Source organism: Synchiropus splendidus, chromosome 17 (genome assembly GCF_027744825.2).
Source record: "Synchiropus splendidus isolate RoL2022-P1 chromosome 17, RoL_Sspl_1.0, whole genome shotgun sequence".
Lineage (NCBI taxonomy): Eukaryota > Metazoa > Chordata > Actinopteri > Syngnathiformes > Callionymidae > Synchiropus > Synchiropus splendidus.
In genome coordinates this window covers 5,987,197-6,014,251 of record NC_071350.1, presented here as the reverse complement: position 1 = coordinate 6,014,251, position 27,055 = coordinate 5,987,197, and the positions used below count along the sequence as shown (strand labels likewise).

Sequence of the window (27,055 nt, the reverse complement as noted above, 5' to 3'; positions counted from 1 at the left end):
ATAATGACTTAGTGATTCGTGTTTCTTGTTATGGGTTCAAACAATGTTGTGATTTTGAAAGCAATGTCTGTGCGCAACGCTTATTGATGTGAAACCAAAATCTCGTGTTTTGTTTGTCCCTGTAGGGTTGCCATAAAACATGGCGAATGAACAGGTTATCGTGCGCAGGCGCAGATCACCCACATGTGTCCAGCAGTACCTGTCCACTTCAGGTTCGGTCTAACTTGAACGGCGCATACTCTGAGAAGTCAACTTCCAGGTCCAGCAGCGGAATTCTGCAGGCGGACCAGACCAGACAGTGACCGTACGCACTGTCGCTGCTCTACTCCCTACATTTCTATGCCTGTACCTGCTACGACTTGTTGCAGTCGGAGGGAGGCAACCGTCAAAACGTACTGGAAACAGTGTTTCTGAACCGTTTTTGTGAGAAATGCGCCCGGTTTTATGCACCGTTGCCGAGGTGCTCCTCGCAGATATTCAGAAAGCATTCGAAGAAACATCTCAAAGTAAGCAATATTTCACTGCGACTGGCCCCAACTTCTGTTCATGTGTTGTTAACATTTGAATGAATCTTCATTTAACTCCCTCTCATACATTACAAACGTGTTGACAAGTTATATGGTCATTTTATGGAACTATTACACCACATATCAACATATCAACATTTGATATGTTGTGTACAATTCTGTCAATAGTCATTCCTACATTGTAAAGGAACAGACTTCTAATAACGTCTGCTCCTTATTCCCACTTTCTCTATTTTGGATCAGTGTCTGTGTAGCTATGTGTGAGTTTGTGTCTGTGTTAGGTTTTTGTGTGTATGTAAGCAAGTTGTGTGTTATTGTCAATCTTTTGGTTTATTTCTCTGATCACTTTTGCTTTCAGTTTTGTATTTGTGTATCCATGCATGTTTTTTTTTGTTTTTTTCTCTGTGTGTGTGGGCACATTTAGCCATACTTGTGAGTACGACATGCCATGTTTTGACAAGCCACCTTCTTGTGAGGACATGTTGGCCTGTCTTCACAAGGTTTAGAGGGTTAAAATATCTGTAAAATATTTATTATAGTTTAGTATAGTTAGTATAGTTTATTATAATTAGGTTTGAGTCCTGGTTAAGGTTAGACATGTGTTTGGGATGGTTGGTTAGATTTGTTTGTTTGTGTACGTGTGGGTTCTGGTCCTTTGTGTGTTGTTAACGTTATTTTCAATCTTGATAGTCTCTTCTTCAATCTAGAAGTTTCTGTGTTACATACGTTTTTTTGAAAGATGGACTATGTCTTTTGATGTGAAAAGTGCCCAGATACTAACTCCTAACTTCATGAATGAATGACTATAGCGGTTATTGTTTTTTTTCCCCCCAGCATTTCAGAGACTATAGTTGTCGTTGTGCCTTGTGGTGCTCTGACTGCAGTCACACTCGTACGTCCACTCAGCAACGATGCAATATCTGGAATAGCTGTGCTCTCTCAAAATAGACACTGCATTACATTGAGTTTAAGTCGATGCTCTTAGCTGAGCATACCTCAATACTGTCGATCGCACTTGGTGGAGTAACAGGTATGTGTACAGATATTTATTAATAATAATAATAGATAGATAGATAGATAGATAGATACTTTATTGATCTCTGAAGAGAAATTCCCATTTCCAGCAGCATGACAGGTGGAAACATAAGAGCAAGTAAAAAAAAGTAAATAAATAAAAAAAAAATGCTACAATGAGATAGGAAATTAAAATAAATAACAGTTCAGCATGTGAATGTGTGTGTGTGTCACGAACTAAAGTGCACGTGTGTCTTTGGTGTGAGTGTGTAGTGAGTCTAGAGTGTATTTGTCCATTTTATCGTCCTTCCCGAGAGATGTTGAAGAGCCGAATGGCGTGAGGGAGGAACGATCTCCTCAGTCTGTCTGTGGAGCAGGACAATGACAGCAGTCTGTCGCTGAAACTACTCCTCTGTCTGGAGATGGTGTTATGCAGAGGATGACTGGGATTGTCAATGATGGACAGAAACCTGTTCAATGCCCGTCTCTCTGCCACTGATGTGAGGCTGTCCAGCTCTGTGCCAACAACAGAGCCTGCCTTCCACACCAGTTTGTCCAGGCGTGCAGCATCCTTCTTCTTCAAGCTGCTCCCCCAGCACACTACTGCATACATGAGGGCGCTCGCTACCACAGACTGATAGAAGATCTGTAGCAGCTTCTTGCAGATGTTGAAGGACGCCAGCCTTCTGAGGAAGTACATGCGGCTCTGTCCCTTTCTGCACAGAGCATCAGTGTTGGCAGTCCAGTCCAGTTTGTCATCCAACTGCACTCCCAGGTATTTGTAAGTGTGGACCACCTCCACACAATCTCCTTTGATGGTGACTGGTTCTGGATGCGGCCTGGGTCTCCTAAAGTCCACCACCATCTCTCTGGTCTTGGTGGTGTTTAGGAGCAGGTGGTTGGAGTCACACCATGTGACAAAGTCCTGGATCAGTTTCCTGTACTCATCCTCTTGTCCTCATCATCATGCAAGAGTGAACCGTGGCCAGAGAATGTTGGGGAATGACTCTCTGAAGAACTCAAATGAATGCCCCATCAAATGACAAAACAAAAACAACATTGATGAAAGAGCAGTTTTATACCTCAAGAATTTAAGAATAAAGAAAACACGCTGCCTGGTGCTCGAGCTGAACCACTGGTTTGCATTGGACTTTCCAGCTGTTGCTCCAGCTCTGCATATCTTTCTCTCCTTTCATCACTGGTTTATCCAGTCCTGCCTACCCGAGGGACAGTAGGCTCCTCCAGGACCACTTGCTTTGTTGACTCTGATATTGCTGTGATGTATTTGCGGAACTGAAACTGCTTTCCGAGGTCAACTTGAAACCACCAATGCACTGATGTGGGGAGAAACCCTCCACAGGAACTTGGCTGAAGTTGTGCCTACTCCCTAGCTCTTCGAAGGTTCCCCACTTCTGTCACAGTTGCATGCAGGATTGGGGGTGCAGGTTGGCTGGACTTGCTTTAAAGCAATGCTTCTCAAATAGTGGGACGGGCCCACCTGGGGGAGCACGGGGTGATGGCAGGGGGCCGCATGTGACCTCGGGGGAAGATACTGTTTTACTCTTTTTTTAAGTTTCAGGCTAATTGATGCCCTTTAAGTCTTTTCTGTTGAGAGACAAAAAACAATGTTACTAAAGTCATTGTTTATTGTAAGGTGCTCTATTATCTATTATTATTACTATCTATTATTATTGATCTATGCAAGTAATGCAGAGGTGTACTTATAATAATTTTTAACGACAAATTATACTATTTACCGAGGCGGAGGAGAGTTGGGGGGGCGCAAAACGTTTATTCCTTCCTGGGGGGGGGCGCGATAGAAAATAATTGAGAAGCACTGGTTTAACGTCTTACCTGGTCATAGGAAATTATTGTTTCGGGTTTTGGCTGTTATGTGATGTAGGCTCTGAATGTTTAACATTATGCATCCTTTATGGAAGGGTTCTCTTGTATTTGTTAAATGTGTGTTCTCTACTTACATATTTGTTAAACACTTCTATTTTTTCATCCTCATGTGGTCCAGTAGTTTAGCTCACATCTGGACCAAATGTGCATTCTTGGAAATAGAATGTGAAATGTATCTTGTGTCTCATGCTCATCTTTGATGACAGACGTGAATAAAAGAGACTTCAGGAGGATAGTGCATATGACTTACTGTACAAGTAGTAGTCAGCTTTCTGATTCCACTGTGCTTTTTTTCTGTTTTGCAGTTCCTGACAACCTGCTGCTGGCGTAAGTTCTGATGAGTGACAGTGACTCCTGTTTGCATGCTTGATAATGATTTGTAACCTGCACACCGTCGCTCATATTATGGAAGCATGGGATCAATAAAATGATGTGATTTAAAAAACAAACACATTTTCTGAAAGTGAGGCTTCTGTTAGGTGTCACCCTGCTTTCTATTTTTACTGTGACATTTTCTACCGTCAGCACATCCTGCCTGCTCACCTGCCCGCAGATTCATGGATCTGCGTGCCATCGCTAGCACAAGTGACGCACTTGTTTTCTTGCATTGGAAAAACATGAATGAATTGCTTCTGTTGAGTCCAGCAAACTCCTCAGATGTGTCAACGAAACACTGGGGAATAGATGAAGGACACAGACAACAGGTTTGACGTTAGGAAAAGAGCATTCAGTGAGTCATTGAGTCATAAGTCAAGGAAAACTCTTGAATGTATATTGGCATCAGCAGTAAAGGGCAATGGTCTATGCTAAACCAAGTCTTAAATAACGTGCCATGAAATGAGAGGATTACAAAGTTATAGTTGTTTCTTTTGCAATAGTGCAATGATCTTTTACAACATTTTTTTCTTCATCTGTTCCAAGGCTCAATTTTGTCTTTGGACCTTGTGCTCTCCAAGCTTTGGACCTGGTGGACCAGCGCTCCGTCACCTGTCTGGTTTCTCCAAGTGGACGCAAAGCTTTTCAGGTTTGTACCGCTGATGTTGAGTATTTGAAAAAAAAAACCAAAACACTCTGCAGAAAGGTGAAATAATGTAATGAGAGCATTGTATTAAACTAAGACACCTTTGCAGAAATGTTGTTTTTGTTGTGGAATATGTGATACTTGTCACTCAAACAGCAACGGGTAGAGAATGTTCCAAAAGTCACAATGCATATTACAAATGAATGTTTAATGTTTCCCCTCTCATATGGCTGGATTCAATCCTTTATGGTTAGTACACGTTTGCACTGGTCTAAACAATAACTATAACCCACAATGACGCTACATTTTCGAGGACACAGTGGAGTGAAAGCTAATAATTGAGGGAGAAAGTTCTCTGCTGAGCAGCTCCAACTGGCTGTGGTTACTCTGTGACCACCTCTTAGGCTGAAATGACTACTGAAAGTGGGTTTCTTGGAAGAGCTAAGTCGTAAGAACCTGCCTGCTGTAGCGGTGACTGTCAGAGTTACACCATTAGCTGCCGTCATGATGTACATTATTTTAAAACCAGCTGAAAAAAAGCTCACCTGAAATCATATGAACCTCTCCGCTTGTTTTTTTTGTGGCAATTCCTGGCTCTGTTGATCAGCTTTCTGCCTTCACCTGCTGGGCTGGTTGCTTTTCACCAAGAGTGGGTGCTTTTGTTTCACATAGATGCACCCCCTTATTTATCAGCCAACACATTAGACAGCTTTCCTTTGGTAGGTCTGAAAAGGATATTCATTTTTAAAGCTGAAAAGAGTAATGGAGCCAGTTTTGCCATTTGAGGAGACATTAGTTCTTGTGTCAGAGCCTTCTTGAATTAATGTGCGGGTGTGTTGCTCAGAGTGGAGCTTGTGTCTCAAGCTGAGACTGGATTCTGCCAGGACAAATGATGAAGAGATGCTGTCACCACATTAGTCACTGTTCTTCGAATGAGAGGGGTGGAGAGCGTCTACAGGGGTAATGGTGGCTTAGAACTCATTATATTGCATCTATATTTTAACACTTCCTTTTGATGGTCAGAGGCGTCTGTTCGTCTTTCTCTCAATGAGCTTTCGAACTTGTATTACAGAGCCCAGCATACTGGTATGGTTATGCCCTATGATGGGCCAGTACATCATCCTCATTTCGTCTGTTAGGAACAGAAAAATGTATCAGCAGAAGCATTGAGCAAACTATCTTTCACATCACAATCTATATACCACAATCTTTGTCAGGTTGTGGTTTGGGTTAAGACTCGAAGTTTCAATTTATTCTTTAGAATAGTAGATAGCAAGGACACTGTTGGACACAGGCTACAGAGACAGTGTGGTTAATTTGAAAAGCTGGATTATGAAATACAGGGGAGTAGGAAGTTCAAAATTCCTATTTGTTCTCAAAATAGAAACATGTTGGTGCTTCCTATGTCTTCCTATTTCCAGCGAAATTGTGCTTGCTGTTGTATGTTTACCTGTAAAGTTAGACAAAATCGATATCTTCTACATCAACATATGTGTTGTGTTTTATTGTTTATTAAACAACATTTTAACCCTTAAATGTCTGCGCTAATTATGATTTTCATATTATTTTTTCAGTGTGTTGATTTGTTTAAACTGAACTGACATTTTTTACTTTGTTTTTAAATTCTTTTTCTTGTAATTTTGCCACACTCACGCAACAGAGATAGTGGAGCAGCATGTTTTCAGATTGTCATGTCCATTCTGTACAAACATTGTCCTCCATGTTCCGTTTAACTACTTTGATTTGCATTCATATGAACTTGGCATTGTATTTGAGTCTAAGCAAACATTACCTGTTACAGGTAACCGGAGGGTCTGGACACGTGTACACCTGCTTCTTGTCTTGTCATTACTGCCCCTGTCCAGCCTTTGCTTACAGTGTGCTGCTCAGGAATGAGAGTCTGCTGGTGAGTTTGGGAAAACTGTGCTTTGGTGCTGGTTAGTTCTGTAGCCACACCAGTATGGAAGAAAAGGCTGATCCTTGAAGATAATTTAAAAAATAAGGCAGGTTTTATTCAAGATATTCAGTGTTCGTTGAACTGCTGCTTAGCTGTTTGAGGGACTGTAATAAAAGGATAAATGTAATGAAGGAAAACGGCTAAAATACTCCTAGGACAATGAAAAAAAACTGTCATATACGGGGCATGAAAAATTAGAGAACTGAGAATCAGTTACCCATTAAAAATCAAATCAATACATTTCTCAGAAACTGTATATGTTCATGAATTATGGAATTAGTAGACATATGGATCAAATAACAACCTCTGAAATATGTTGCACATGTGGTACTCACTCCACAATAGATTGTTCTGATAACCAGTTAAGATGTAATTGGAGTGACAAACGTCTCTGGTCACAGTTGCTGTAACTCAATATCTAAACATTGATCAACCAAGAAATGTGTCGGACTGTGCAGGGAAATTCCCAAATATTTACAGCAGCAAAAAGAAACTCAATAGAGCAACCCCACTGACTTTAACCCTGCCATAGGTGCTGTGAAAGAAGCACAAAGATCTTAAGTTTCAGAACAATCTCAATGTCATTGTACATCACCTTGATCCTAGCTTTGAAGCCTGTGCTGAACCCAAAAGTCAGGTGCTATTCAGTGATGCCAGAAGTCCCTCAGGAAGAGAATAAGATCTCTTGCAACTTACCAGTGTCAAATGTGAAGGTCATTTCTTTTCCCATGTTGCTGGTTGAAGACAATGAATCGCTAACCGACGCAGTCATGCCAACAGTGCTAAATGCAGCCCTAGATCTGGGGCCGACAAAAGCTGTGCCCTCATCAGCCTTGAGAAAAATCTGGTGCTTCACCAGGTGCTTCCTCGGAGTAACTTATTCTCACTGCTGGCCTGGTATTCACCCCATACTCGCCCCAAAAACAGTTGCAGTGTAGTGCTGTTTTTGCTATGTGAAAATAGAATTTATCTGATACCTGAATTTGGCTGTTTGCTGATCTCAATATTCTAATTCGCTGCCAGAGCCGTTTGTCATCATTGTGCATTGGAAAAGGCAACATGAGGTATGTTCAAGGTCAAGAGGCAAAAGCTCATCCTGGAAACAAATTTGCAAATTGTCAGTCAATATTTATTAAATCCAAGTCCAATAAATTCTGTGACTAAAATGAAAGTGGCTCCTTCAAAATGAATGTACCCATGTGTGTTGCATTAATTAATGAAGGTTTTTGCCATTTATTTGAAATAAAAGAAAAAGTGTAAGTCATTACTAACAAAGTCATGTGGAGCTGTGGTGTGCATGCTGGAGAACTTGCTGGACCCCCTTTCCCTCATGTACCTATGCAGACAACAGCACTCTGTGTAAACACATCATTTACATGTACTTTAGGTTGCGAGTGACTGTCATATACTGTACGTACTGCACAGCGGTAGAGTGAACTAATTCTGTGGTGCAAATATGTATTTAAGACCAGTTTTAGCCTCCAATACTGCTAGATGTGGGCATACATCCTGGCTTCCAATAGATAAATAGTTAACACTGGTCCTGTCCAGCAACAGTCAAGTCATGAGGGGTATTTGTACACAACCAAGATAAGGCAGTAAGCCAGGATTTTCTGGTTTTCCCAGCTTCATTTAGTCCTGACTCAGTTGCTGGTCAGCAGGATAAAGTAAACCTGACCAAGTTACTATGGTGATCAATTCTTGGCAGTGACCCTCAGAGCAGGCTAAACACTAAGCTAAGATTAGTTCTATTTATTCATCTCCCATTCCTGTGAGAAATGAATCTGTTTTACAGCATTTAGATGAGCTTTGTAAATCTGTTGCAAGGTTTTACATAACCTGCAGAATTTTTCAAAAATATATCGTCATTCAATTTTAGTATGTTTAGAAGGTTTCCTTTCTTTACCTAATAAACGCAGCCTGATTTCCTTTTCTTTTTATGTTCTTCATCGTAGAATGCACAGGTTTAGTCCATCCATGTCCATCAATGACTCAATGATATGCCGATCAAACTAGTTCAAGCTGGGCTTCCTCAGTTATCCCCCTCTACACCACATTGTAGACTGCCCCTTACAATGTAGCTTATCTTGAAACACTTTGAATTAGCACCACAAACCATGTGTATGTCTTTGGAATATTCATTTTAAAAACGGTACCCTGACAATCCCTCCACTGAAAATGAGCTACATTCAGAACTTTTTTTCTGTTGTCTCATAAACAGATGTGTTTGTCAGGTGATATTTGGGACAGGTGGTCACCTCACGGCACAGAAGCTCTCCCACTCCTTTTTGTACGTTTTTGCCTCAATGTTCAGCACATTACCCTTTTGCTATATGTGATGGAGTTTCCCAGGAGGCTGCTGCTAAATCAGTGTGAGAAACCAAACTGAAACAGACTGCAGAGATTCCACATCGTAAGCAGGAGGATATACCCATGTTGCCACCAAAATATCTATTGAAAATATGAAACTTTATAGATAAAAGATTTATGAATCAATTCAGTGACCTGAAGCAACTAAGAATGCTTCAAAAGCTACATATGAGCCAAGCAAACAACCCTCCACTGACGTATTTTAGTCTTCCAACTCTGGAAATTGTGAACACATGTTGACCTGAAACGCACAGTGTTTGAATGTCTTGTACACTTTCACACAGATGGTTTTTACCCAGCAACACTTTCGTCATTGTCTCATTAAAGTCGTGGTCTGCTCTGTTTCAGTGCAAACACATCCTGGCGGTCTACCTGTGTCAGGCTATGGGAGTGTGTCAGCTGGACAGTGTGTCTGACTCGCACATGTCTGCGTTGCTCAGCAGGATGCTGACACAATGACGCTGGTCCTGTACTTCCCCTCCACAACACTCACTGTGTGGGTCATGGCTGGACACTAATGCTATGCTTAGCCCTTTCACGGTGAGTGAATGTTTCCATGAAGTGATGAATGCTTTTAGTGATTTCAGCTGTCATTCTATAACTTGATCTTCAAACGTCCCGCAGCCATAATAATGACAAGTTGGATAAAGTATTTTTATTGACAAAACATTTTGGCAAATATCACATTATGTCAAGTTTCAATAACAGTTCGTTGATAAGAGAAGAAGAAACCAAAGCACATTGTTTTTTTGCAAGAGAAAGGGGGGCACTGAAGCCCGCTGGGACAAACAAGAGCTACAGTTTTTTGTTTCACTCCACGTTGTACTCTGCAGATCTTATTGGTTGGGAAAGACAGATATGGGGAGTCGAATATCATTAACACATTTTAAATCAGCGGAAATTATTATTTAATTATGGTTTATGCTGAATCTGATAGTTCAAACTTCATTCAGGGATTAAGATAAAGGAAGGCAGCACTACAAAAACACACACAATGATGAGATGTTCCTCTGATTCCAAAAAGTCCATAGACTATCATTTTAACACTGAACACATTTATATAATAAATTCAATAATTTCTTATCTATGATTTCCTTCCTACCTAGTTTGAGCCACTATGTTAGCAGACTGTAAACAATGGGACAATGGTCTTAACGGGTCCAGAATGAAAGATCTCTAATATTGTGGAGGCCTTGTCTGAACATAGTGCTTGGCTTGGAAAATGGAGGGGAAAAATAGTGGACCAAGAATTTGCAGTCCACTCACAACATTGGAAAAAAAAAATACAGCGAGACATAAAAAAATAACTACACAAACAGGACAGTTACAATTTTATGACACATTTTAATGTGCTAAAGACACTGGCGTACTCAAAGCCTTTTAGGAGACAGAGGTAAAACTCCAAGAAAGAAGACCAACTGAGAAGAGGGACTCAAAATAACATCAGTGCGATGTGCTGCCACGTGTGTCCCCTTGACCAGAGGCATTTGGAAAAGCTCAAAAGATTGATCAGTTTTGAACATATGAACAGGACGCTGCCTGATTTAAGACTCATTTTTACTTTTAGTTTCCGGACACCTTAGAAGCACTAATGCAAATAACAAGAATTGGTCAAAATAACAATAACAAAGAATTTTTAATCAAGTTGTTTCTTTAACAAGACCGTAAGCGGCAGTACAATTCCTTGATCAGACACCATCCCAACCTCAGTTTATTCATATCAAACTGAACAAGCATTGAATCTGAGGAGTTTCAGTTGAGTGTGCAGACAGGGTTGTGTCTGGTTGATCAAGGTGTCGACTGGTAGGGAGTACTGTCAGTGCTGGAGTGTGTCAGGGAATGGAAAAGTGCCAGGTAACATAATGTAAACTATGCAAGTGTACCATCAGTGCTACACAACTTCAGAGAAGTGGAAAACAATGGCATAAACATAGCAGTCCTGCAAGTGATTTCCAGGCTTGCTCTATGCACAACACTGTTGTGTTACTATCTCCGTGCTCTGTCATTTTCATTCTGGGGTTAAATTGTGTTGGTGAATCGGTGAGTATGAATGGAAGAGAATGGCTTACAGTTGTTTGCGTCTCTCACACAGTGCAGAGGAATGCATACGCCAAGTACGTATCATGACCATTTAAGCCCTGTCTCCTTTGTTCAGTTTCATTCAAGGCAACATTGTCCAGTGGCTCCAATCTGGGTCGAGCAATTGCATCAGCACCATCAAATTTGGCAGAAAGTGCGATAAGAGCAGCTTGGTGATCCACATTCTGGTTTAAACATCAAATTTTGCCCCTAATATTGAATTTTGTTTTTCCGATTAACTTCTGTGTCGAGCACGTTTTACGATAATTTCAAACACGTTTGGTTACTAACAATTACTGACAACTTATCACAAATATCAACCACAGAACTTCAACAAAGCAGTTTATTAACAAAGTTGGCTCACATGTAATCTTGGCAAGAAGTTGCTAGACTTCAAGTAAATTTAGAGTAACTGCGAACCCACATCCTAAGAGTTTTGTTTTATTGATTCCAAAAGTTATTTAATGGTGTTTTGGTATATGGCAAAATCATATCATCACCTCAGTGACAGCAGATTTAGAGGACTCACAGATTCTGATGGACATTCATGGGTCGTTCATATCCAGGATAAGTATTTGAAAAAGCTCTTTCATTGAATGCTTTCTGACAAACCTGCAATTTAGATCAGGGGTCTTCAACACAGTCCTCGAGCACAGACACACTGTTCATGAATCAGGTGTCAGCAGCACTCGACTGACAGTCAAATGTTGAGGTGAGTTGAGGTGTGGGGAACACCTACTGTGGTTATAAAAGACCACTGCCTCGGCTACAGGAAAGGTAAGAGAGAAGAGGGAACTTCTACCATATGCTAAAACCACACTGAGAAAAATGTACGCAGCAATAATAGGAGAAAAAATGTGAGAGGAAAAACTCACTGATCAATGAAAAACCTTAACAGTACTAACAGGGTTTCCATCCGAATGGTTCTACATTTTTAGCGAGTCAAGTGAAAATGTGCAAAAATAAAATGCAACTTTGTGCCCATTTTTGTTTATTATTTTACGATCATTGAGAAAACAGTGTTCGGTAAAATGATGTCATCAGAGAGCGCCTCTCTGCCACAAAACAAACACACTCAACTGAAATTTCCCATCTAGGATGGCATTATGCTGCTTCCACACGCAGCCGCACATTTTCTTCTGCGCAGTTTCTGCCATCCCCACGGATGTGCTGTTTACCGATGATGCGGTTCAGCTTTTATTACATGTCAGAGACATGAGAGAGTGTCCGTAATACTAAACGTGTTTGTTTGAAGACCCCTGATCTAGATCGTGTCAGAAAAGCTGGCTGCTAAGAATTGTCTACTGCATTGCTCTCCCTCACAACTACAAAACACACCTCTTCATCTTTTAAGACAATTGCCAATGGTTAAAAAGTGGCTCCATGATGTCCGTAAGTGTTTATATGGCACAGTGTGTCAGCACTCTCATGGTCCTTTGTGGGTTATTTGAAGGAAATGGCATATGTTAAGGTGAAATTTCATCTCGCTAACACAGCTGTGAACTCCTAAAACATGTAAGTATAACAAAATAATTGCCCTTTCTTTCACAGTGACATAGCAAAGTTGGAGTTCTGGTCGCTTTTTCCTCCAGTCAACTTACAACAAAAGTCCTTCAAATACTGTACAAACATTCAGTGAGATACTAGTCTCACAAACTGTTTAATGTCAATAAATACACATAAGGTCCTAGCATGCACACGCACAGTCGTGGTTTTTTTATGTTTTGTGGGGACATTTCATTGACTTTTATGCTTTCCCCAGCCTCCCACCCTAAACCTAACCATCCAAAACAAATGGCTAAACTTAACCAGGACCTAAATCTAAATTCAATTATAGTGACCAACTTTTTTTTATCCTCAAATTGAGGCTTAAACTTGTGGGGTCCGGCAAAAGGTCAGCACAAATCGCAAAACGGCCCAATAAGGTGGTGTGTTTCCAAGAATAGGTCCCCACAGGTACAGCTAAACAAGTTCACACACACACACAGTTTTTGTACATGTGTTTTGTGAGGAGATTTCATTGACATAATGCTTTCCCCAGCCTTCCACCTTAAACCTAACCATCCCAAAACAAATGGCTAACATTAACCTGGATGTAACCAAACGAAAATTCAATTATAATGATCCAGTTATTTTGAATTTTTAATCCTCAAATTGAGGCTTAAATTTGTTGAGACTGACAAAATGTACCCACAAATCCATAAGATCCCCACAAGTAGGTGTGGTCCCGACAAGTATAGTTATAGGACCACACACACAAACACACACGCACGCAAACATAGTAACGTCACGTATGGTAAACATTAGAATGACATCCAGATTAGCATTAGACTCGTGCCATTCTATAGCAGAGGGTCAATAGTCATATGTATCTGGTCTTTATTGGGCTTGCAGCCACTGGAGTTCAAATACCACTCATCTCTTTGGCACATTAAATTTTGGGCCAGGATCTTGCGGAAGGTGTTCCTGAAGTCCTGGATGCGATATGCGTAGATGATGGGGTTGACTGCAGAGTTGGCATGTGACAGAATGATGGCCACATACATGACAAGGTCTGGCTTGTACAGCTGTTTGTAAAACAGCGTGAGGCAGTTGAGGATGTGGACAGGAAGCCAGCAAATGGCAAACAGGCCAACGATAATGGAGAGCGACTTGGCAGCACGGATCTCGCGCTGTAGCAGGCCATGGTGATGGCTGTCCCCGTTGCCCACACACTTGAGCTCAATCTGTCTCAGTTGCTTCCTGGCCACAGTGAAGATCTTCATGTAGATGCCCAGCATAATGAGCAGGGGCAGCAGCACGCACACGAAGAAGTTAAAGTACACCATGTAGTGCATGTCCACTACACTTTCAAAGAAGCACTGGCGCACACAGCTGCACAGTAGTTCTCCACTACAGTAGTTAGCAGTCAGACCAGAGTCAGTGCTGTTGGCTATCTCTGAGCTATTGCTGCTGCAGGCTTCGGACTTCTTGTTCCAGCCAAAGAAAGGGATGAGTCCAATGATGAAAGATAAAATCCATAAAATGGCGATGATTTCTCGCGCAGCTTTCTCAGTCATCAACTCCTTGTACCTGTTGACAGCAGACATGAAAAGAAAATGACCAATTACCATTGATGCCAGTGAGTAGAGAGTTACATTACTCCAGCAGGAAGAATATGAACACATGAATACAGTTTCTAAAGTCGGCATGTGAGAGCTTAAGTTTGATTTTAGAGGTCCTGGACTCTTTTTATGCGATATTAATTGAAGGGCCTTGAGAATTCTTCGCACAAAAGTACATCTGTGTGTCACCTGCTCAGCAGTGGAAAGGCATGTGGTCACACTGGATGATTTGAGCCAAAGGTAGAGTGTAGACTGACAATAGAATGGGGCCTAAAATGGAGCCTTGTGTACATTTCCTGCCAGAGAGATATGTCTGAGACCACCTAGTGCAGTTTTTCTGCTTGGTCAATAACCTGACATTCATTGACTTCATTTAGACAGACAGATCTTTTGATTTACTTCTTCAAGAGAAATGCAAGACGCAGTGCAGCAACTCATTCAGTCAGAAGGACATCTGAATTTATTAATTTTTTTTAACCATTCAGAGGTGGACTTGCTGGTGTGTTTCGGATCATTGTCCTGCTCCAAGAGCGTGTGAGTGTGTGGGCACAAACCGATGGCTGGATGTTCTCCTTCAAGATCTTCTGGTAGACAGCAGAATTAATTCTGCCGTCAGTCAAGTTGCCCAGGGATCATCACATTGCAACTTCCATGTTTCACAGTTGACATAATGTTCCTTTTCTCAAACGCTGTGCCATTTTAACGCCAGATGTAAAGGGCCGCACACCTTCCAAAACGTTACATTTTTGACTCGTCAGTCCACAGAATGTCTCCAAAAGTTTTGAGAATCATCAGGATGGTGTTTGGCAAAAGTGAGACGAGACGTTGTGTTCTTTGCTGACAGCAGGGGTTTTTCGCCTGGGAACTCTCCCATGGATGCCTTTTTTGGCCAGTGTCTTTCTTTTGGTAGAGTCATGAACACTGACCTTAACTGAGGCCAGTGAGGCCTGCAGTTCTTTTGATGTTGTCCACGCTTCCTTTGTGACCTCCTGGATGAGCCCTCTCACTCTTGGAGTTATTTTAGTCGGTCGACAGCTCCTGGGAAGGTTTGCCACTGTTCCCAGTTTCCTCCATTTGTGGATAATAGCTCTGATAGTGGTTCGGTGGAACCCCAAAGCCTTGGAAATGGCTTTGCAACCTTTTACAGACTGATGGACTTCCATCTTTTTTTCTTATTTCTATTTGAATTTCTTCGAATCGTGGCATGCGTTGGTACTTGAGATCTCGTAGCCTACTTCACTTCCTCTGACAGATTCCATTTAAGAGGGGGGAGCAATTACTTTTTCACACTGAGCCAAACAGGATTGTAATTTTTTCCCTCTTGTTAAATAAAATCATCATTCAGAAACTGCATTTTGTATTCCCTTAGGTTGCCTCTGAGTGACATCAAAATTGGTTTGATGATTTGAGACCTTTGTGAGTGATTCATATGTAAACTGTACATACCAGGAACATATATTGGGGCTCCAAGTGAGTGACAGCACTCTGTGGAAGTCACTGTCTTCCACAGCTGAGAAAGGCTGGTAATCTAGCCCAGTGAAATGAATTCTTTTTTCGGCCAACTTTTACTCTCGTAAAGGTGAGGGTCGCACTTACTGCCGTCTGACTGTGACTGAGCGGTGTTTTGAGCATGCCTCACCACGCCCCCAGACGCTGTGAAGCTCCAGCTCTGGTATGTGCTGTTTGTGGACTGTCAAAGCAAACTTGCTGTCACTACGCACAGGAGGTGCGTCACTGTCTGTCTTACTCATCATTCGCTCTCTGTTACGTGCCATCTACACAACCACAACCTCCCTCTTATCCTTGACTGGATGGCAGTTTTCAAAACTCTATTTACTACAAAAACTGAGAGAAACATGGCCCCAAATGTTACCGCATTGATTACAGGTGTCTGCCTTCCGCTTGTGTAAAGTGGTAACTTCATCAGGACTGGACTTGTTTAAGTGCTGCAATTTTGTCACAATTTTGCAACTTTGGTGCTTAATGGGTTAAGTGCTAGTTCTTTCAATGCTGCATTCAATTTGTCATGTTGCAAAAGTATGGGTTAGACCAGCTGTATATTGGCCGATCATTAGGGATGGACCTTGAGAACCGCTTCCTATTCAAAACCAGTTAAAAATTGTCTGACTCTCTGGAATTCTGACGTTCTGTGTTTGGTCAGTGAGCCCCTCCTAAAGCTGGCATGTCGGTTACCATGTGGGTTTCTGTTGTCTGCCTCCTTAAGCATGTGCAGTGTCCTGAAAATTGATAAATGAGAAGAGATAAGTAAGATACATATACAATGGTACCTCGGTTCTCGACCACAATCCGTTCCAGACGGCCATTCGAGAAGCGAATTCTTCTAAATCTGAATCGATTTTCCCATTACAATGAATGGAAAAAGAAATAATGCGTTCCAAGCCTTAAAAGAGGCTTTTGTAGGAGTGAATGTAGAGTGTCTGCTGCAGGTGCGCTGTTCCTCTATGTGTGTGGCCGCTGCATGTGGGAGGGGTTGCTGAGTGAGTGACGTCTCTCCAGAAGTGAAGAGGTGCCCGGTGCGTGTCCAGCTCTGAATGTACACAATAACACAGCGTGTCGTGGGTCAGCTGATGTTATGTTTTTTTTCCTGCTTTTCGTTCGAAATCCAAAGCAAAAAAAATCTCGAAATTTTTGTTCTTCTCCGATTTGTATGAATTTCGGGACATTCAAAAACCGAGGTACCACTGTATATACATTGATGTTTTTAAATTGTACTCAAGGCCCAATAAAGTCCTCAGTTCTAAAGAACTGGAGCTCTCTGTCAACTGCCATGGTTGAGGCTTCACTAAGCGCATGTTCCAGATCAGACCTTGAGGTTTGATTTCTGATGTTTGCTCATGAACCAAGCACGACACAGCTTTTTGAACTCTAAGGGACAGTTTTGCAGGTCCCCTCGTTCTTTGTGCAATGCTGTAAACTGTTAAGCAGTATGGACAAAGGAATCAGATTCGTTTAAATAGTTTCAATTACATTCATAGCAGTTCCCATCCCTACCGATAATGATAGATAGCCGATCCAGCAGGCGCCACTAGGTGGAGACTGGTGAGCTGTTTGTCATCCAACAGTAACCCACAGTCATCCAAAACACATCAGACTTGGCTCAATTCTAACAGTTCCAAGTTCTAAAACTCGTCCAGAGCCATGTAAAAGACTGAATGTGTTGGGGGGCGAAAGTTCGGGAGCAAGCACTTTTTCCATATGCTGGTATGGATACTTTCTTCCACACCACTGAAAATGTTTCATGTCCCATTTGGTAGTTTTTACCAGCAGTAATATTGCCAGGGTTATAAAGCATTTCATTGTTTTATGTCATACTGTATTTGTCGTGTTACAACTGTATTTCTTCACAAGTGGATAAGATATGAATGTGTGAGCCTGTGATAACTATTCATGATTTGGATTACAAATTATTGAGTAGTTTGATTCATCAAGCGATTCAGGGTTACAACAACTAAATGTGCGTAAAATCTATTAAAGGTGGAGAGGCGAACTCCTTCACCCTGCTTTTTAACTCCATTCCAAACTCCATTAATCCTTCATGCTTCGAGTGATTTAGTGGCACAATTAGAATTTTCATTTGACTTATTGAGTACTTCAGTCATTTATTTTCTTTGTTTACAGCACAACTACTGCGTGCACTTCCATATTTACACACCATATGTATAGTTTCAAGCATCCAGGAAACCATCTCTATGAAACATGGGTCGTGATCATGGCCCCAGAGACGCAGGTGCCAGCCAACACTCACACAGATGTTGTCTCTCTCTAACAAAAAGAGCTCAAGGCTAAATGGCTTCTGTCTTAGCTTCTCACTTCATATGTCATATCAGATTATTTGGTCACTCCTGTCACAGCTTTTCATAATAACAATCAGTACAACCAGCACTGGCTCAGGTGGTCGAGCAGTTCGTCCATTTGGTGGTTTGAATCCCACCCCGTCCTATAGTAGGAAATAGAAGCCCTGTGTGCAGTGGCCGTCCTACACCATATATTTCTTTTTATTAAAGCAGTTATGCATTACAAATGTAAACATATACAAAACAGAATTAGAGAAATGAACTGGTTACTGACCACATATTGCTTATTTTTATTCGCCCACATTACACACTTCATAAACACATGCAGCAGTTGTATATATAATGACACATATGAGCGACTGAGTAATCCGAAGTGTTGTGTCATTTTGTGCCATATGGAGGATCCCCATCCGTCTCCCCCCACCTTCGACTGTCTGAACTGTCCCCTGAAGCCTCTCACTCAGCACTTGGGGCGCCCCCTACCCTTTCTCCAGTTCTACTGTCCTGAGTTAAGGAGTTCGAGTGACAGTTGTGTGTTTCACTTGCACCTGAGTAATGCGCCCGTCCAGCTGGTTCATGTGGCAGGCGCAGCACAGAAAATAAATATGCAGGCCCATCTTTTTTTTTCTTTTTTTTTTTACGTGGCCCATGATGTCCATTCTACAATGCAGCTACTGCCTCTTTGTCAGAGTTTTGCTTTTTTTTACAGTTCAATAGTTAAATAACTCCCCGGACAACGAGGAAATGATCCAAGTACATGTGAGACATTGGGTCAGATATTCTTCAGCTGTTGCAGAATCGCTCCTGCTTGGTCCTCAGACGGTGTAGTCACAGTGCTGACGTGACAGGGCTTTTGCTTTCAAAATCGTAGCTGTTAAAAATCGCTTTCTATTACACTGCGATGTGGATTTGAATCACCAAAATTGCTTTGCCTAGTCAATGGAGACAAGCCAGAAGTCAGATATGTTTCCTCTCTTTCTTTGTTCTTCATTATCTGTCCTTTTGTTCTCTATGATGTTTTCTGCAAGTGATTGTTTCTTTCTAATGTTGCGAACAAGTTTGCTATACCCTGTTGTCCATGGATTAGAAAGTTGCTCCCTGCTGTATGTATCATATCGATTGTATCGATGCAGAATGGTTGACATCTGCATCACAATGTATCAAGAAAACAACAGTTTTCAACAGCCCTATTATTGACAGGCGCCTTGGCGATGGCCAAGCTACAACTTCAAAAGTGTTGAAAAACTGCAAATTTGGATCATATTTGGCCAGTGTCATGACACTACAAGCAGGGCATGATCCAGGCACTCTTTAAGGTGTCCTGCTGAGAAAAACTGGGCAGACGCCCCTTAGCTAAAAGTCAGATCAGTAGAATGTACATGAGTGAATCCAGCGCTGCACTGCAACACAGTAGCTACGATGAACCAAACAGTCGTGTGTGATCCACAGTAACCAGTAGCCAAATATGCAGCATGGATTGTGGCAGAGGGGGCAGCTCTGTCTGTCACACAGACACACACACGCCAAACAGTAGTCGAGAGCTGCCTGCCTGATGGATTAGTTCTGGCATGACTACATTGTGCTGGCATTTCTTTGTTTTGCTTTTTTGTTTTTTTCCACTCCATATATCCCTTCTTTTTCTCGGTGTTGCTGAGCCTTCACCCGGAGTACAGAACTGAACTGGAACACACACAATGAGCAGACAGCCTCCCAATTTTTATATTGTTATATTTTCATATGTAATATTTTGTATGAAATCTGGTCATGTACCACAACTACAGACAATTGTACTGAAACACTTCTTGTGATAAAACCTGCACATTTGCCATGTTACTGTGACAGTGCATTTGAGCCGGGGGATACCCGCTGTTTGGACCCACTACCGTTGCAGTTTTTTTTTCCATTTTTAATGGATACCATTATAAGAATACCTGCTATATATTAGATTTCAAAATCTGATTATGACGCAGCCTGCTTTCGAGTGTCTTGACACACACTGCCGGCACACATCTAAAATATGTTCAGTTTGGTACATCCACAAAACTGGTTTATTGTTCCCTTTACATATTACCCATAGTGCAGCAAGTCTGCTTCAATGTAATGGAGATGTTGCGCAGCAGCGCGTCCCCAGGTTGACAGGCAGAAATCTCTGTGACACAACTCAACTTTGTGACATGCACGCCTTATGTGGAACTGTGAATCTAAGTGGAGCCGCTGGAATGCCAAATCACTCTTCTTTATGTTGTTAATGAATCGTGCAGAGGCGAGGCGTATAACTCAAAAAGTTATTTGTTTCACCATGCTACCTGACCAGCTTGCATTACATGTTCTCAAGAGGGGCTGCGTTGTGCCTTCAACTTTTTTTTTTGCTCTTGGAAAAGTGTCTAAATGAAGGAAGTTTTGTGGCTCATTTTCCCCCCCCATTATGTACCTAGTCGCACTATCTTTCAATCACAAATGTATTGCCAATCCATGTGTTATCAGTGATCCACAGTTATCAGTACTGTGGATGATCCACATTGGTGATCAGTATGGTCAGAGCATTCCTAAACAAGTCGAGTCGAGTTGAAATCAGATTACTCCAGCCATTGTCAAGAAGTGTGTGACCACAACCACTTAAAAATGCTCTAAAGTAACTTGTCTCTGGCCACTTCCTCATATCTTGGGCTCTTGCTGCTCATTGCTGCTACCCAAAATAACTAAATAGGGTTAAAGTTAGGGATGCCCCGATCCTGGTATTGGGTATTGACCCAACCCAACCTCTTGAAGTGGGATCTAGCATCCGCGAAAAAATCGCAGATTTGGGCGCTGAACCTGGCATTTGAACTTAATGTCCAGTGCTCACGCTGACGTCACATGCATGTCCATCATAATGATAACATGGCAGCAGCTAACAGCAGATACAGCATTGCTGCAGCACTCATGGAAGTTCTCCACTCAGTCATGCGAGGACGGCTGAATCGCATGAGATACTTCATGCATTTAAAGAGACCAGTAATGAAGGATGTGGTCGCTCATATTTGGCCTCACCTTGCAATCGTGGTTCACTATTTGTCACGGACTTGAATCAGTGTTTATTTTATTAGATGGAGTGGTCCTCCTCCTGCATAGGTTTCCTGACACGGCCGCCTGCCTTGGTTCACGTCAACATATGCTGGGTCCACAGGTACAGGTGCCTCGGTGAAACACCACAGTGAAAATAGTTGGATATTCGATGGACCTCCGCTCCGGTATTGGCGGCGGCGTCCTCTTCCACATCTCTGATTTGGGTTCACTGATCGCGGACACACTCTCACAGGCAGCACTGATGCTACATCAATTAGGGACCATCAACAAATTCTAAAACGGTCGTGAAATCACCAAACATACCAATGAAGGACAACCACTTCAGGAGATAGAATTGAGAAAAGGTTTTTCATCACAATAGACAAAGGACTGAATACAATATAACTATGATCTTTGTTTAAAGAAATATCAAGTTTGTAATTCCACATGAAGTCATTTATGCCTTTTACTCAAAGCATGACCTGTGTTATCCCTCTGCATGGATAGGTTAGTTTAACTGAAGTGAGTTACTTAGTTGAAAATCAAGCACTCCTTGTCATTCATCACGTTGCAGAGACGCTGGAGAAGCGATCAAATATGGAAGTGTTGCTATGAATCAAAATAATCGCAATCACCATGTTTGCCATAACTGTCCAGCCCTAATACACCGTCTTATTGCATGTATTTGTCAAGGACCTGCACTAGGGATGGAAGGTAGGTACAAAAAAAATTGACATTTTGTTGATAGCAATAATCATCACATAAATACATTTCCATTCTATTCCATGTGTTGGACACACTGCAGTCTCTCTTGTAACTGTTTTGTGATGAAACTTATATGTGGGGTTGTCCCCAACATCATTATTTGTTTATGTTTAAATATAAATATTAGTTAACTAACAGATGAGAAATTCAGTGTTTCGCGTCTCTGGTAGAACCCGCTTGTTATTTAGGGGCTGTCTGTCTGCTGTATCACAACTAAACAGTTGACTTTAACTATGGACCAGTCTTGACACATTTCCTAGATGCTGTTGAAGAAATATTAGAAATAATGTGAATAAATGTTCATTTAGTCATATTCTATTCTCCAAATCATTATAGAAACTGTCAGCCCTTTGTCTGTGTGATGAAAAACCTTGAAAACCTTGACCTTGATGAAAGTTTTTTTCTTTCTTTCATTGGCGTATTGGAGGATTTCATTAATAATCTGACAGTGTCAGAATTTGTTGATGGTCCCTAACTGATGCCAGGTTGCAGCATAAGCGCTGCCTGTGAAAGTGTGTCCACTATCAGTGAACCCTAATGGGGACACGGAAGAGGATGCTGCCATTAATGTCCTTTCCAATATCTTCTACTTCTTATTAAGACTATTTTCACAATGGTGTTTGACAGAGGGACCAGTGCATGTGTTGACATGAACCAAGGCAGACACACACCAGTGTCGGTTGAGACTTAAGACCTCAGCACAAATTCAAGTCTTTGGCTGTAAAACAAGGCCAAAAATCAACATTAATTCACAGAACTTGCTCTCAGAAAACAGGAGATTCTGCATCCAAGGGTGATCAGAGAGGAAAGTGTTTCGGCAATGGGGAAGTGTGTTTAGAAACACCAACAACACGGAGGCTTGTCAAGGCAGCGGTCGGTGGGAGCGGGGCTTTTGTCCTCTCAGGGGAATACAAACATCTGGTTGTGGTCTTTTTCAATTCAACTAAAACCATCTGTGGAAACACTTTTATCTAAGAGAGAATCAGAAAGTGTATGTGAGCGTTGGCAAACAAAAATATTAATAATAGAATTTACAACAACCTGGGAGGTTTGACACTGTATGGTGAAGGTATTGGACTCTTTTTGACAGCTTTTAAACCATGCAGACCTTCTACCATGTCACCTCCCCCTCCTAGTGCCACAATAGGCTCATCAACTTAAGCAGCAGTCTTGTGGGGTCGTGCGACCAAGTCAGTCGTATGAAACAGATCCAATGCTTTTAGTGCCACCAGAGAGGCATGAATTGACTGAGTGAATCTGAACGGTCCTGGACCACCACCATCATCTCATCCCATCGCCCTGAACGTGTCCTGCGGTGTTGGAGCTCATCGAACGTCTGACACTTGTTTTTTTGTTCATGAATAAACAGTGCGGGTAGGTGCTCCATTTGCCTGGACTGCAGCAAATGATTTGCTTTAGCGTGACAAATTCTACACATTAGCATTAGCAACCACTAAACACACAATTCACTTCCTCACAACCGATAGTTGCTTCCTCTTCTTCTGCCTTCTCTGGTTAGATCACATCATCGCTCCTTCCCTCTGGAGCCATGGCAACTCAGCAGTTGAGCAGATTTTGTGTTTGTGCATTCAGTCTTGGTTTCCTCGGAACAAGTGAATGGTCTCTTTAATGGTAATAATACCTGTTTACACTGTCGCTGAGTCCAATGGCACAGAAATAACCCAACAGATGGAGTCATGCAACCTTTTTTTTCTCTTCAGAAAGAACAAGATCGCTCACAGTGACACAACTGTCTCTTTTTTCACTTCCACAGAAATCTCACTTGTGGCTGCCCCTCCATGGGAGGCTTTTTCCTGAAGCTCCTGAAGCAGTGACCTTTTCATCAACGCTAATGGAAAGACACCTAGTATTGATTCGAGTCAGACCTCGGTGCTGATGACCTGACAGACACTTGGCATGTGCTGCTCACCAGTGCCTCATTGTTGTGTTTCACGCCCCAAACACAGAGCGCTGGGGTCTTATTGTTCCATTGAAACGTGAATATGAATATCATTCTGGAGTTTCTCTGAACGTCTGGGGCGTTGAATCAACTTTTGCCTTTGTGAATCCCTGAACTGAAGATCTAATGGTGTTCTTGGTGATTCTGAAAATTGCACCTCCATTCCTGAAACACACATGGAAAGTAGTAATGGAAGGACTGAGTGCAGAGTCATAAGGCTGAGTGGCATTATACCTGCTCCTCTACATTACGTTACATTACATTACGTGTAGCCTCCCAAGGTCACCATACTGAGTGTCACACTTGGTTTGCTTGTAAAAAGCCCAACCCAAGGCTTCATCTTTAAAGCACATAATAGATTGTTTCTTTGCATTTCAGAGTTGATTCTACTCATCTTTAATGTCCATCCTAGAACTTCAATGCTGGTCTTCCTATTCTTTTTCTCCAGTACTTCCATTTCTTTTTCTTTTCCCCAGTGGAATAAAAGACAATGAAAATGAATTCATGACATTGTTTTGTGTTATTACTGCATTTAAAGTCAGTGCTGAGAGGTGTCTAAGTGAGATATCGAGAATGTGAAAGTATCTGATGATCGGGTGCCTGAAGATGTCCTCCCCTCTTCCACGAGCTGATACACTGGTAGGTAGTGTTGTCCTTCCTAGTCACTCCCAATGACAACCTGAACATGTAAACTGCAGCTCTTCTAACTCTGCCTCATAGATGAAGGCCAAGAGATAAAATCCCCTGCAGGTGAATCACAAGTTATGATCCGTCCCTGAATCATGACTGTACAATGACTGCCTTGCTTCCTCACACCAACCATGACTTGGATCTTTACATTTTTCAGGTTTTGACACCAGACTAACAAAGTTCAGCAGTCTGTTGAACACAGTATGTTCTAGTCATGCAACCCTGTTCTCAGTTTTCAGTGAACTGATAATGAGTCATCTACTCATCTCATAGTCATACGGCAAGTCAGAGAGCAAGTGAGTGCTCAAACACAAACACCACTCTCACACGCATGCACCTCACTCAACTTCAGGTCACTGAACCTGGTGACCAGTTGTCTGTTTTTGGGCTTGACTGGTGGTACAACTTTGACCACTGTCACAAGTTAGATTTATATCTGTATTAGCATAACTTCATGAAATATGAAAATCCACAAGGAAAGTCACAGTGCAAGTTTCAGCTGCTGTGACAGTCCAAGTGAAGGTCAGTGGGCTGGACCTCAACACCAAGAAAGAGGTGAACTGAGAGACGTTGCTCAGATGCAGCCATACAAACAAGGCTTACCTCAGAGGGATCTTGATGGCCAGGTATCTGTCGATGGCAATGGCCAGCAAACTGAAGATGGAACTTTGAGTCAGCACCAGGACGAAGCACGCCAGGAACAGACAGCCATAGAAGTCCAGTTTGATGCCAATGCTGATGGTGATGGCGAAGGGGATGGCGAGGCAACCGACCAGGATGTCTGCTACGGCCAGTGACACCAGGAAGTAGTTGGTGGCGTTCTTCAGGGTGGTGTTGATGGCCACAGCCCAGCAGACCAGGACGTTGCCGGAGATCGAGAGAACTGCTATGACCACTTCAATGACGATGTAGGCGGTGTTCATCTCAGCAGGTTTGTGCGCGCAACCCCAATGCTCCTGCTTCCAATCCCGCGGCGGACAAAACGCTCCAGCTGTGACCCGCGACTTTTCCGCAAGCGTTCATCTGGAGGAGATAAGGTCTAGATACGACTTGTCTGCACCGCACGTGCGCTCGCAAGACTTGAAAAGTGATGGAAACATTCAGATCTAAGTTACCGAAACAAACATCGGCCACGCAGCGCGACGCCGGTGCGAAGCAGCATCCCTCAGGGTCGCAAACTCAGCGGAGACCACATTTGAACAGAAGACACAGACAAGAAAGCGGCGTTCACCGAAACCACGCCCCTTACACACACACACGCACGCACACACACATTCTCCCACGCCCAAACACACTTTTTTTTTGTTTTCGCATGCTTCAAAGTGGCCAAAATAACTCCAGCGTCTCCCAAACACCGCGCGTAATTACGCGTCGCATGTTCACGCTCCTAAACTTCAAGGACAATGTAACGTCTTAATACATTGATGAATATCACATGATTTAATCTTTAATCTTTGATATGAAGTCATGCAGTCTAAAATCATTTTGTAAATGCAAATATATATATATATATATATATATATATATATATATATATATATATATATATATATATATATATATATATATATATATATATATATATATATATATATATATAAAAGTGACTGTATCTATTTGGTTTATAAATATTAAAATATTTTGTTATATGGTATTAAATCCTTTTTTTTTTTTTAATATTTCTCTATTTTATTTTATCTTTTTTTAAGGACAACAGAGCATCTGGGGTTTTTTTTGTTTGTTTGGTTTTTTTTTTTTGTTATGAGAAACTCTGATTTCCCCACACGGTCTGGACTGTAGAATTTCTCTCTACAGTATCAAGTTTCCAGGTGTGTCTGAACCTGTTGGTAACTTGCTCTACTTCAGTGCGCTCCGCCCTCTAGGAGGGTCTTTGCAATGTGGCATATTCCGCTGGGCCCTGCACCTACACTGAGAAAAGACAATGTACTCACCGCCCAGCCAGTGACAGTGTGGCCCTCTCCCTAAAAAGAGACCAAATGTTGAGAATTTTTGTTTCAGTAGTCACTTCAACAACTTAAAGTTTGGCCCAGTGATGTTGAGCTTCTTGATGACTGAGATGAGGGGGAATGCTCCAGAAATCCAAATATATCTTCCGTGGTGACATCAAAACCCCTATTCAGTACAGGGACTGGGCCAGGTCTCAACATCCAGAGGGCAGAAGTCACAGCCTAGGAATGAGTTTAACATTGAGTGTACATATTTATATCAATTGAAGTACATGAAGTGAACTACAAAATGAAACATTCACAAAATGTCATATGATCTTTAACTCTTTTGTGTCTTTTCATAGATTTTGCAGTGCACGCCTGTATAAATACATGCATGATATCTTTATGTACATGTTTTATGCTCTTGCAAGCTCAGTATTTCTGTGGCACAAAGACAAATTTAATAGCACGCACAGGTTTATGGTTACTTAGGTTGATGGGAAATTGAACTGGTTCTGTAAGAACTTTCTGACATGAAAAAAAAAATGTGAAAAACAAATGTTGCAAGTTTAAAACATGAACATGTTAAGTTGTAACATTATATCATTATACTCCTTAATGTTATGCGACTTACTGAAGGCCTACTCAGTGTGAAACTGAATACAGAAATTTGGAACGAAAGCAAAGTCTAATAACTACAGTCTGGTCAGCAAAAATAAATAAAAGTGGCACCTCTCACATCTAATAGACAAGCTTGGTGCCTTACTGAAAAGTCATTGTGCTACTGCACTTAATAGCTCTGCATATGTTGTGCACCGCTGCGCCTTCAATAAAACTTCCGGAAATGGCATTTT

At 41.8% G+C, this 27,055-nt stretch overlaps 2 protein-coding genes across 2 annotated transcripts; one reads left to right on the top strand and one right to left on the bottom strand.

The window, feature by feature from the left end:
* Positions 1–201: 201 nt before the first annotated feature.
* Positions 202–24,043, top strand: zswim7 (zinc finger, SWIM-type containing 7). Its single transcript, XM_053847041.1, has 6 exons — positions 202–506; positions 3,752–3,773; positions 4,368–4,470; positions 6,269–6,373; positions 9,143–9,334; positions 23,377–24,043. Exons 1-5 carry the CDS (start codon positions 431–433, stop codon positions 9,251–9,253), a joined length of 417 nt encoding a protein of 138 aa, XP_053703016.1. The 5' UTR covers positions 202–430; the 3' UTR covers positions 9,254–9,334; positions 23,377–24,043.
* adora2b (adenosine A2b receptor) lies at positions 9,448–25,425 on the bottom strand. The gene is made up of 2 exons (XM_053847040.1): positions 24,856–25,425; positions 9,448–13,945 (listed from the first exon to the last, which is right to left on the bottom strand). The coding sequence occupies exons 1-2, from the start codon at positions 25,173–25,175 to the stop codon at positions 13,216–13,218; spliced, it is 1,050 nt and encodes a 349-aa protein (XP_053703015.1). The 5' UTR covers positions 25,176–25,425; the 3' UTR covers positions 9,448–13,215.
* Positions 25,426–27,055: the final 1,630 nt, after the last annotated feature.